The sequence below is a fragment of the Lepidochelys kempii genome, chromosome 8 (genome assembly GCF_965140265.1).
Source record: "Lepidochelys kempii isolate rLepKem1 chromosome 8, rLepKem1.hap2, whole genome shotgun sequence".
Taxonomy (NCBI): Eukaryota; Metazoa; Chordata; order Testudines; family Cheloniidae; genus Lepidochelys; species Lepidochelys kempii.
The window spans coordinates 5092820-5106121 of NC_133263.1; the positions used below are offsets into that span (position 1 = coordinate 5092820).

Consider the following 13302-nt stretch of genomic DNA (forward strand, 5'->3'; position numbering starts at 1 on the left):
CTGGTGTAAACCATCATAGCGCTTTACTGGAGCCTTGACAGTCTACACCGGCTCTGGCTCTGCTCCACAGCTGACGTTAGTCACTCCAAGCACCTCATCTCAGGCCCGTGGCCTCAGCTCTTGGGTGAACTCTTCTCGTTACAGGGCTTCTTTGGAACAGATTCCCGGGACTGCATTGGGCAAATGACAAGGGTGATTTCCTGGCCAATTCTGGAATCACCCGGCTTTCCGCTTTTTAAATGCAGAAGCTGGTTATAGCTTTTTTGGGGGATGGGTTGGAGGGTGGAGGGGGGGAGGAGGAGAAATCTATGCATAAAAGTAAAAGGCAACCCCTCCCTAGATAGTTTTTTTTTAACTCTTCCAAAAGTAGCCTGAGGTTCGAGCCAAAGGGACTGCAGCCAAAATTTCCATTGCAAGCATCCTTGTGGAGCATGGGTGAGGGATGGTAGTGTTCAAATAACCAACGTGGGAGAAACAGGGCTTGATTCACCGTTGCCCCACATCAAGGGCCACCCAACTAAGCACTGAAGCAAGTAGCCAGATTTTCAGAAGAGCTAGCCTGGCCAGTGCTCCTTGGGCATTGAGCTAAGGGCTGAGTGCTGAGCATTTGAAAACCTGGCCCTCGGTGAGCTGCCTAAATTGGAGCTGAGCTCTTAAGGAAACCCCAGCCTTAAATGTTGGGAGCTGGGCACCTGGAAGCATGGACCCTCAGTGCAAAGGGCTGCAATGAGCATGCCCCAAGCCCGCTATCTCAAACATAGGAGGGGGCAGAAGGCAGTCAGTGGAGGACAATGGGGAGAGGAGACAGAGGAGGAAGCAGGCAAGAACTGCACTGGAAAAAGCGGTGCCTGAAGACAATTTTCACAGGCACGGAGTATCACGAATGACTCGGGCGGGAGCCCTTTCATACCATTCCAGTGCCAGCAGGGACCCTTTAAATACAGATCCACAGTCAGAGCCGGTGCTGCCTCCACTAAAGAGGGCATTGAAGGAAACAGCAGCAAACCCTACTTAAAGCAGCAGACGGGCTTCTCTCCCCTAAACGCATTGCTATGAAGATTACTAAGCAAGCGCAAGCTTTTCAGCTCCCAAACAAATCCATAAGCTCCCATGAAGCCCTCCCTCCCACAGACGTGCAACAAATCCAAAGGCCAAATATAGTGAGTCATTTTTTTTTATAGGGCAGTTTGATTGAAGCCAGAATATTTACCCTGTTCGAGCTTTGGATTTGCAAGTTTAAATCTTTCACAGTCCCAGGTGCACCCAAAAAGATAAGGGAGTTAGCAGGGATATTTCCATGAGTTTTTAAAAAAATATTCTGAGATCGCTTTGAAGGAGCATCTTACTAGTTCAATATCTATACATTATCTCCTGTTATCATTATTCCTCCTTAATCAAATGAACTCCTGAAAATGGAAAACGACTTCACTTAAAACAAAAAGAATAAACACTCTCCAGTTTCCCAGCTCCTCCTGCTTTTTACTCCTTATGCTTGATAAGAGCTTATATAAGAGTGGGAAGCTGCTTCATAACCTTGCAGACTGAAGGTTCCTGTTAATGAACACAGTATTATAGCAGGTATAGAAGAGGTAGGGGGCGAGAGGCACAAGAGATAAGTGTAACAGCCGCTTGAGAACGCTGGTTATTTAGAAAAGCTTATGATGGGGGAAGGAATCACTGAAAACCAGAAAGCAATGCACCCGGGAATGTCCAGGAGTGATTTGTTTTGGAGGCGAGGGACAGGGGGGAATTGCTTTCCATTCTCCCTGCTAATAACAGATTCACAGAAAGCCTAAAATTTGCTTACAGACAGGAGCTCGGCATGTCCAAAAGTGCTGACTTCCCCTGCTCAGCTGGGCTGAGTTTTCTCACCTCTCCCGGGTGCCAAGTGAACAGGAGTTTGCCTTGTTTATGGGTAGGTCTTCAGAACAGACTTAACTCGGGTGATTGGCTCCATGTCTGGGCCCTTGGGTGAGCATAGCCCGGGTGTGAGCACCTCCACCGCCAAGCCTTACCCAAGTTACTGTGTCCTGACTGGTGCAGTGCTCTCCCATGTGTGTTGCTAGGACTTCTAGGGCATATCCCCTGGTTCTTCACACTGCAGTAAGATGAGCCGCTCTTTCATGCTTGCCCAGTGAATTGTGGGAGGACTTGTCTGCGCTTCTGGGCACGGGGGCGGGGGGGAATTGTGGGAAGGCACTGGGGGGCTAGCCACACTTGAGTGATTTAACTGCCATTCCCACTCCAAAGTGGCTGGGTTACCAGCCCAAATAGAAGTCACACTCAGGCTTTAGCTTACAGACCCATCAAGAGAACCATGCCACTTACATACCCAGATTGTAAGCAATGTGGGGCAGGGACCATCTCTTTATTCTGTGTTAGTACAACATGGGGCCCAGAACCAAACCGGGTGGGCGAGGTGAAGATGGTGACTGACTAACCTATGACCTGTTGAAAAATCAGTAACGGATATTCAGACCCAGCAATTGCTTGACACCAACGTGGTCTGCCAGAGAAGAAAGACTAGACACTGTCGGGTTTGACCATCAAAGCTGAGATTAGCCCTGGCATCACTATCCTGCAACCGGCAACTTGATAGACATGGATGGGGAGGACGGCTGCAGGCTTTATGGATTCCCAAGCCAGCTCTGCCTTTAGGGGAGTTCCATGTTAGCGTGGAGAGAGGAAATGGCCAAAGGGGTTAATATACTAGGGAGAGAGGTTCAAATAAATAGCCGAAGCTCAAAGGAGAAAGAGAATCTGCTGGTCTTTCCCTTGCGTCTATTTACAGATACTGCCAAAGCTTCCACACAGTCAGCTGGTCTTTACACAGGAATAGTAGGAGGAAATGCTGCAGGTGGGCCCTGAGCATCACAGGGAGAGAGAGGAGGCTTGCATGGCACAAGACAGTATGCTGCCTTAGGGCTAGGCAGTGTGACCTTGTGGCTATGGCTTTGGGCTGGCAATCTAGGGGTCTGAGTTCCAGTCTTAATTCTGCCACAATTTTGAGCAAATCCCAGTGCACCATGTGTCTATTTAGGTGGTGATCTCTTTGGGGCTGGAACGGTCTCTTGCTACATGGATGCCCAAAGCCTAGCACAAATGGGCCCTGATCTCACACGAGGCCTTTAGATGCTACTGTAATAAAGAATAATAATAGTCACTCATTTTCAGCTGCATTATTGCAAGATACTGCCCACTTATACAGAGTCCTGAAATGGGATGGGATGAAGCCTTTGATTACTTCTGAGGGCTTTTTCTCAGAGAAGCCTCATCTCCTGTTGTGCTGTCTTCTCGCACCAGGGGTAGCGATGGTATTCCCTAGCAGTCACTTAGCAAATGCTGCCTACAGCACCTTTGAGCGACAAAGCGAAGTGCCAAAGAGACGCTGAGTGCTGGTCCCGCGTTCGGAACATTAGGGAGTAATTAAAATAGTTTTTGAAAAAATTAAATTCATAAGCGAGATTCCCAAAGGCGTTCGTCAGGGACCAGGAAATGAAGGCCTTAAAACCAGTGATGAGACTGAGAACTACACTGGGAGTAGGGGGGATCGGCTGTTATGACTCAGCAGAAAGAAGAGAGTGAGAGTTTTGTGGAAAGAGCATCGGGAGAACAAGCAATTATTAACCATGCAGGATAATGGCTGCTCTTTTGGGGATATGAGCCTTCTATTGATTATTATTGATTATTATTTCTGTTGCTGCTAAAAGTGTCTCTGAGGAGCTGCACCCTGAAACAGGCTCTAAAATGGATGCCTCTTTGCTCACCAGTTCTGCTCCTGGTAGTACAGTGTGGCACACAGAAGTGCGTATCCTTGCAGGGACAGATATTACTCAGAGTCTGAAGAGCGGACGAGGAAGACTCCGTGCATGGTTGGGTTGAAGGGTTCTTTGCACATGCAACAGACCAGGCGGGTGTACAGGAACGCAGGGGGAAAAACCTGGCCTTTATTCCCGGTCACATGGCAATAGTCATGGCTGCAAATGGTTATAGGGGATAACTTATGCACCCTGTTATATGAAATGCGTCAACACCACTTCTCTTAGACTCCTTTGGAAAATATTCACACTCAGAACTGCTGACAAACCTACGTGGTTCCTGTTTTTTGCTCCTGTTAGCCCTTCTGAGCCAGCGCACATGAGAATGGCTGGTCTGGAGTCTGGTCTTCCTTTTGCATCAACAACGGAATTATGTACTAAGTTCCAATCCCTGAGGCCTGTGCAACTGCAGTGAAAGCACTGGGGCTTTACAGGTGACCACGAGGACAAAACCAGTCTCTGGCTGTTCACCGTTTGTTATTCCTTGCGTGTGATTGGTCCCCGAGTCATCTGGTATTATTTCTGCTCCATGACTGGATGAACAAAACATTGCAAACACATACCGTTTGTGCATAGAAAAGGATGTTCCCATGAAGAACAGCTATTCCCCCAGCATCCTGAGAACAAAACCTGATGCTCACGAATGTTTGTGCGGGAGCAAACAAAGAAAGGCCCAGACATGGCAGCACAATGGAGTTCCATGGAAGTTAAAGGAATATCCACACATACTTTTTGGCAGTGCTCACTCACCTCTACACTGGAGTATGTTTGGCCACCTTTGCTCAAGAGACTGCCAGCCAGGGCTGGAAAGCAGGAAGCCAAGACTGAGGTGCATTGGCAGAGCTGGGAGAAGGGTCCAGGGCTGGAAGTGGTGCAGGTGGGGACCGAGGAGCACCAGCAGAGACTGGGGGGAGGTATTTTGTAATGTTCCTTGCTGTAGCCAGTGCTGTGCGTCTGTTGCTTTAGGGACCAGTAAACCACACTAGGAAACTGAATCGCACCTCCCAGCTCATTTGCAGACATACCCTTAGCCTTAATGGCATGCACCGTGCTGGCTCTTAGTCAAATCCTCCTGCCCTTCAGGGAGATAGAAATGAATCAATGAAGAATATTAAATAACAAATAAACCCACAATGATTTAGCATTTCCCATAAAGGTCAGAGTCCTCTGTGGGCATCTCTTCGCTCTCTGCTTTGTCATTGCTCTGTGCCTCATTCAACGGAGTGCCGAGCTCTTTCTTGTCATTTCATTTCCTCCAAGGTCTTTGTGCTTTGTGCACAGGGGTGGAATAGAGCCTACTGCAGAGGAAAGGCAGGCTAGCATCACTGCTTTGGCTTTTCCAGGGCTGGCCTGGATCTTCAATTGATCCTGCAGTGAAACTCAACTGATTCACTCAGGGGGAGCCAGATTCTCAGCTGGAACTATCATGATTTTGTCGCCTTGATCCACGTAGGGCTTTCTTAAGGCTCTTTGGGGCTGCACTGATGTTGTTAAGGATCATCCCGGGCACTTGGGGTAGACTTTTTCTCTTACTGGTATTTCAGAATCGGGCACCAGTTCAATACAGCTCAGCTTCAAACTCCTCAAAGTGTTTGACTCTGAGGATCTGATTTGGTCCATTACAAATTCAACTCCAGATCTGGGTTTGGATTCTGGTCTCCTGCCCCATCCCCTTTCTGCAGTTCAGGGAGGCTGGGATCCAGGGATGATTCTACTTCTAATCTGATTCTTTTGGCTCAAGAAGCAACATGATTCTGGAGCTAGCAGCAGGCATTGGGAATCCAGCTGTTTATTAAAGCACACTTCCACATGACAGGCATAGCGCCAATCCAGCCAGACAAGGAAAATAGATGGGACATGAGGCGTTTTCCTCCCTCCACTGTTTAGCCATCCCTCATGTGGCTGCTTGCACAATCACTGATGGAGAGAAGACAGATGCCTGGTTTGTGAAGTGGGTGATTAATAGGAACACAATAGTGACCACAGGGGCATAAGGAGCATAGGAAATCAAGCACATCTGTCCAGCACTTGGTGCCTGGAATGTGTGGAAGAGGTGAGTGGACATTTTGGAATGGGAGGGACATATGCCGCCTGCCCTTCCTCCATACCCTATTGGTTTGTGAAAGCAAACTTTTGTGAAGGGGCCTCTGCTCATTACAGATGAGGAACATACTTACAGGTGCATTTAAACCCAGCGATCATTCCTTTAAGGCACTAGCTGCAGGAGAATGAGAATGACTGTCCCTCCATTCAGTCTGTCCTTCTCCCTCCATCCCATCACTGACCCCAATGCTTTGGTGGTCATTTAATCTCTGAACTGAGTGCATTCCAGAGGCAGCAGCCTTTAGCAGGAAAATCCTAGGTTTCTTCGTTCTGTTTCGCTGTCGGAGTGGGCTCCCTAATTTACATCACTATCAGTTACGTAATTTATCTGAAGCAGGGTTTTCTTTTCTTTAGCAATTTCTGGGATTATGAAGAACCGAGATGGTACCTAGATGCCATGGTGATGGATGCATCACAAATACACAAAGAGGTAGCAGCCTGTTACTCTATACCCAAAGGGGCAATCATGTCCTTCCAGCCAGGATTAAAAGAACCAAAAAGGAAGAACAAAAGTAAAGTCTCCCTGAGAGAGCATGCTATGTGTGTCTTCTCTGTACTTCTGCACTGGCCTCAGCACAAAGTGGCTGTCAGCGTCCGCAGACAGCAGAGTCCTTGACTATCTAAAGGGGTAGGAAAGAACCAAGGAAAAGTTAGCTTTGTGGGTGTGCACGCGCACAAAATCTCAGGCTCTCTCTTGTGATCGCTGCTTTTTATTTTCGCAGACACAGGTGACGAATTTAAGTCAGGACCCCACAGAATACTTACTGGTGTCTGCAGTTACTAAGTAGTCCATGAAGACAAAGTGAAACTCATTTCACAGGAGGGGCCCCTGGACTGAGAGTCAGCAAATCTGAATTTTATCCCTGCCTCTGCCAATCGCTTCTTTGTCTCTCTGCTTCTCCTCCCATGCTTTTTCTGTTTTGCCTCTCCCCTTCATTGGTGGTTTTTAAGAACAGGTTACCTGTCACCTATCAAGGATGACCTAGGTATACTTAATCCTGCCTTGGTGAGGGGATGGACTAGGTGACTTCCTGAGGTCCCTTCCTGCCCTGCATTTCTATCATTCTATTTCGGTATACATTTTTCCAAGCAAAAGTCACGCCACAGCAGGCACCACCTGGTGCAACAATAGACTTGGTATCAGATTATAAGAATTTATCAGCTATGTGTCTTAGGCCCTAGACTGCAAACACCTAATGGAGATTCTCTTGTAGCTTGAGTAATAGGAGCCTGTGCTTTTGAGGCAGAATGATCTGAGCTTTGCCTCCTCTATCACCGTGAAATTCTGAATGGTCGTGGTGTCCAGTGGAGGTGGAATCTCAGGTAGGCTTCATTGCCCACTTGTTGAATTTTCAAACAAATATCTTCCTGCTTTCGCCCATTCTGTCCCTCTTGCTTACAAGGAACTTCCTGTAACCATCACGCAAAGCTAACTCATTGTGCTCCTGCAAACTCTCCTTTGCCAAGTGACACCAGTTAGGTAGCTCATATACTGAGACCAATGCCTGTCATTCTGATCAGTACTTGTGCTCCTCCGTCTGTCTGTTGGTGTTCATCTGTTGTCTTTTGTCTCATGCTTAGACAGTAAGGTCTGTGGGGCAGAGACTGTCTTTCTGTTCTGTGTTTGTACAGTGCCTAGCACATGGGGTTCTGGTCCCTGACTGGGGCTTCTAGGCATTCCAGCAACAGAAACAATAAATAATAAGAACAATAATTAATAAATACATAGGAGATCTGGGTTCCATTCCTGATTCTGCAACTGACCTGTTGCGTGATCTTGGGCATATCCCTTGTCTCTGTGCCTAGACTTCCCATCTGTAAGGTGAGGATAATGATACTTAACTTCCTTTTGTAAAGCTATGGATGAGATGTGCCGCATAAGAGCCAAGTATATTAACTGGTAGCTTTCAACTAAGTGATTCCAATAATCAGCTGGGCTTTGTCTCCATTCTAACAACTCTTCTTAAATCTAACTCCTTTATTTAAAGTGCCACTGGAAATGATGACAGTTGAAAAGTCACAGACACAATCGTGGGTCCAGCCAGCCTTCCTGGGACTCCTTCATCCTGAAATTTTAACAAGCATTCCTGGAAAGACACAGCAATTAGCACCAGAGAGAGAGAGAGAGAACAGAAGAAAACCTTTGAAGGATGCCAAGTCGTTGAGAGGCAGATCCTGCTGCATAAGAACTCAGGAAGCACGGACATTCTGGGTATTGCTACAAATGACTGAACTGTGCATTCCAATTATTTTCCTCAAGTACGTGGTTAACTGGCAAAAAGGAAAAGGAGTACTTGTGGCACCTTAGAGACTAACCAATTTATTTGAGCATAAGCTTTCGTGAGCAACAGCTCACTTGAAGTGAGCTGTTGCTCACGAAAGCTTATGCTCAAATAAATTGGTTAGTCTCTAAGGTGCCACAAGTACTCCTTTTCCTTTTTGCAAATACAGATTAACACGGCTGTTACTCTGAAACTGGTTAACTGACAGTAGCTGGTCCCCACTGATTTTCTCTTCAAGTAATTTATTGTTAGCAAGGATGAAAAATCAGCACGTGTTAATTCCATCAGAAGGTCCTTCCCTTCTCTGCAAAACACTCCCCGACTCCTCATGCAAAGTTAAATGTAAGCAGGATACAAATCAACTCTCAGAGATTATAGAAACACTTGGAACTGGTTTTTTCCTTTAATTCTCCTGCCCTGCCCTCTCTCTCATACACACCTACATGCAAAGGCATGGGGCTCTTGGGGTCATTTAACTCTTTCCAGTTAACGGAGAGAGAGTTTATATCTACAGATTAGTGGGCTGACGCAACAGCCACGGCAGCTGCGTGGCTTAATTCGAAGGCAGGCACCCCGTCCCCAAACCAGAGAGCCCCATACATATAGAGAGGGAATGGAGCAGAAAGAATGCAGAACGCTCTAATCTAAATGAATTCATTTAGGATGAAATTCGGGGCCCATTGGAGTCTTGGACAAAACTCCTCTTGACTTCAGTGAGGCCAGGATTTCACCCTTCAGGCAGAATTACAGATGCGATCACTTACACTGGACTGAATTTGGCCCTTAACCTGTCCATGTCAGTGCTGCAGTTTTTGCTATAATTTGAGATCTTTGACTCTGAGGGCCAGATCCTCAGGTGATATATAGAACCTTTGTGGTTCTCCTTGATGTATCGCATGGTCTCAATCTGTGTTCATGGGTGTAGGTTGTCAGTCTAACCACCCATACAATATAGCCCTACTCCTGACACTCATGAGACAAAAGGGCGGGGGGAAGTCATACCACAAGGTAGACTGTACTCCGTTTGAGCAGGGATCATCTCTTTGTTATGTGGTTGTACAATACCTAGCACAATATGATCCTGCTGCAATCCATGACTGGGGCCCCTAGATGCTACTTTAATACAAATAATTAATCAAAAACCAAAATTCATCCTACATGTCTTTATTTAGCTTAGAGGATGAGGCATTTCATGGTGGAAATTTCTGTCATCAGCATAATCCCTGTCAGAAAGTAATTGCTTGTGCACGCCTAGATCTAACTCCAAACGGTTCAGGCATATCTTCGATTGGCTTATTTACTGGTCAGTTTAAAATTCACCTGCCATGAAAAATCACCTGTGAGCTGTTAAAATGTGCTTTATGCAAGGATTTACCCAAACACAGCTGTCTCATGGAGGCCTGCAGAAGGCAAACAGGAGCAGACAAGAAGCCAATTCATTTTATATCCATGGGAACAGTTTTCACTAGTGCCTAGACAGTGAAACTTCAGCTCCATTGAGGTAGGTGCTGTACAAACACATTGCGAGAGACTGTCCCTGCCCCAAATCCGGCACCATTTACACAGACAAGACAAAGGGTGGGAAAAAGGAAACATTGTTGTTGCATTTTATAGATAGGCGTCTAAGATCCACAGGGTTTAAATGATTTCTCAGGGTCACAGAGTGGGTCCGTAGCAGACCTAAGAATGGGATCTTAATCTCCAGAGTTCCAGTCCAGTGCTTTACTCACAAGACCATCCTTCCTCTCAAAGGATGTGTCAACAGGTATATTGGCATTCACCTAGCTCTCCAGGTAGAGCGCTGTTTATCTCTCCTTCATTGCTGCTTTCATCAGTAAGCCATGTTCACAACACTAGATTCTCCAAAGGGGACAACCAGACAGTCAATTTCCAAACTTGAAAAATAGCTATGCAAATTGGTGCACGGCGTTTGGGAAAGTATCATGTGTTTAAGCAGGCTGATCCCTTGTGTCTTGCTGGGAGAATCCGGCCCTCATTCAAAGCTTGCTTTCTTCCCGTTTCACGCATCTGGTAAATGCACTTCTGTCCAGAAGGAGAGGGCTGAGAAAGTCAGAAGCAGGTGAAAAAAGGGGCTGATACCGAAAGTTCGGATTTAACTGCAGTGCCTGCTGCCACTTGGTCATTTTGTGTGCACAGAAACCTGCACTGGAATGCAGACTGATGTGTAATTACACAATACTATTTCTGCAAACAGGCCTCAGGTTGTGTGGACACACCCACTGACTCCGCCTCTGGAAATGTGCCTTTAGTGTTTCTAGGTTTAGCGTCTGAATGACACTGTTTAGGAGCCTGATCCAAACCCCACTGAAGCCAATGGAGAGACTCCCCTCACCTCAGTCTGCATTGGAGCAGACCCTTAGAGACTAAGGCTAATTGGAAGGTCTGATTGCTCTGAGACACCGGAGTCCGTAAACCTTGGAAACTAGAGCAGAACCGACAGGTTTCAGAGTAACAGCCGTGTTAGTCTGTATTTGCAAAAAGAAAAGGAGAACTCGTGCTCAAATAAATTGGTTAGTCTCTAAGGTGCCACAAGTCCTCCTTTTCTTAGAGCAGAATGATTCATTCAGATTTGGGGTGGGTTCACGTTTGGTTAAGAAGGCAGATGAAATAATGAGAGGAAAGGCCACAGTGAATTTTGAACACCAAAACCAGAGGCACTTGTTATCCCCTTAAGGAGGGCTGAAGGGAAGGTAGATGCCAGGAAACTGTTAGGAGAGGTTAGCAGGCTTAAAAGCAAGAGGGCACCAGCTGAATCTGTAGTTTCTGGCACAAGAGCCCCTATGGAAGTACAGTACAGGTCAGGAGACAAATGGTCTGCTAGGAACTCTGTCCCATTACAAAGAAGTGTTAGGGCCGAGGAACTGTACAGCTGGCTGCAGACACTCAGACTGCAGCTCACTTCACCAGTGAGTGTTCACACTGGCTATTAGAACTTAGCCCTATGCCAAAGCCCCCACCAGCTGCAAACAATAATGCTCTTGAGAAGTACCAGCCTGGCTGTCCTGGGGCGTGGTGCCCTCTGTGACTCCTCAGAACTAGTTCTCCAAATCCAGGAGCAATGCCAGCTTCCCCCACCCACACATGGGGGCAGCAAGCTTCTGCACCTCAGCCCTGGCTGAAGAGGTAGTTCAGTCCCTGGGTCTCATCCTGTAGATGCTTTCCACATGGAACTGGTCTCCATGGGAGTTCTTTGCACAAAGGATTTCCCCAATGCAGAGTCCTCTGCCCTTGTTTAGCCCTCGGCTTGTTTCAACAAGCCTGCCAATGGGCAAATCCTTGCGGTGGCTTTCAGCATGGGGACACCTGGTCTGTTGAATAATGGGTGGTTTTGCACAAACCAAAGAGTTGCTGTGAAACTGATCAGATGGGGATAAAGCTGACACAATTGAAGCTTTTAACCTATCTGTGAAACCACTCAGAAGGTGCTGTAAGATCTGGCAGCAGGAGAGACAGCAACTGGGTCTCCTTACTAACCTTCTCAGAAAAAAAATATCAGCTTTCTTATGCCTATAACTTATGGCCCGTTCCTGCAACCATTGCTGACTTGAGCAGCCCCACTGCAGTCACTGAGACTACTCATATGAGGAAGAGCTACTGGCTTCAGGGTGGCAGGATCAGCTCCCAGAAGGACTGAAGGCTTGAAGTCTAAGGGGGAAGTAACCCAGGCATGGCCTCCATCTGACAAGGGTCTGAGCTAATGGCATTGGAAAACGTGCAACATTTTCCCATGAGGCATCTAGGAGGACACAAGTTTGGGCCTAGTCCAAAGCCCATTGAAGTCAGTAGGAGTCTTTGCATTGGAGTCTGTGGGCTTTGGATTGGACCCTTAGACACTTTAAAGATGAGAGAACTTTTAGCAAAGGAAATAGGGTCTGCTTTCAGCCAGTGTGGATTTTGCTCTTGATTTCGCCTGGGAGCAGGATCAGGCACTTTCTGCACAACAGCATAAGCTAGAGAGATCATTTGCAAAGTCAGATGCAATGAAAGTTGTCCCGAATGCACATATTTAGTTGCAGTTTGAGATCAATAATTGCAGAGAATCATAGAAATGTAGGGCTCGGAGGGACCCCGAGAAATCATCAAACCCAGCCCCTTGCTCTGAGGCAGGACCAACTAAACCTAGAGCATCTCTGACAGGGGTTTGTCCAACCTGATCTTAAAAACCTACAAGGATGGAGATTCTACAACCTCTTTTGGAAGCCTGTTCCAGTGTTTAACTAGCCTTACTGTTAGAAAGTTTTTCCTAATATCTCACCTGAATCTCCCTTGCTGCAGACTTTGCCCATTACTTCTTGTCCTACCTTCAGTGGACACAGAGAACAGTTGATCAGCATCCTCTTCATAACAGCCCTTCACATATTTGAAGACGTTTATCAGCCCCCCCCCGCCTAATAATCTTTTCTCAAGACTAACCACGCCCAATTCTTTTAACCTTTCCTCACAGGTCAGGTTTTCTAAACTTTTTATCAGTTTTGTTGCTCTTCTCTGGACTCTCCAATTTGTCCACATCTTTCCCAAAGCGTGGTGCCCAGAACTGGACACAATGCTGAGTGGAGCGGGACAGTTACCTCCCCTGTCTTCATATAACACTATAACATCCCAGAATATTAACCTTTTTCACAACTGCCTCACATCATCGACTCATATTCAATTTGTGATCCACTGTAATCTCCAGAGCTTTTTCAGCAGTACCACCACCTAGCCAGTTATGTGGTTTATGGTTTATTTTGTGGTTATGCATTTGATTTTCCTTCCTATGAGAAGTACTTTGCACTTGTCTTTATTGAATGTCATCTTGTTGAATTCAGACCAATTCTCCAATTTGTCAAGGTTGTTTTGAATTTTAACCCTGTCTTCCAAAGTGCTCGCAACCCCTCCCAGCCTGGTGTCACCTTCAAATTTTATTTTCACTCCATTATCCAAGTCATTAATGAAAATGTTGAATAGTACCAGACCAAGAACTGACCCCACTAGTTACACCCTCCCAGTGAACCATTGATACCTACTCTTTGAGTATGGTCTTTCAACCAGTTGCACACCCACCTTATAGTAACTTTTATCTAGACTGCATTGCCCTG

The 13302-nt window shown here is 46.5% G+C and overlaps 1 protein-coding gene across 1 annotated transcript in view; it reads left to right on the forward strand.

Moving 5' to 3' along the window:
* LOC140915533 (LON peptidase N-terminal domain and RING finger protein 1-like) overlaps positions 1-8069 on the forward strand; it is a 52767-nt gene extending 44698 nt beyond the window's left edge. The window contains exon 11 of the mRNA XM_073355289.1: positions 7910-8069. Coding sequence (XP_073211390.1) covers positions 7910-7924 — 15 coding nt within the window. The 3' untranslated portion in view covers positions 7925-8069. The remainder of the gene's footprint in view (positions 1-7909) is intronic.
* Positions 8070-13302: the final 5233 nt, after the last annotated feature.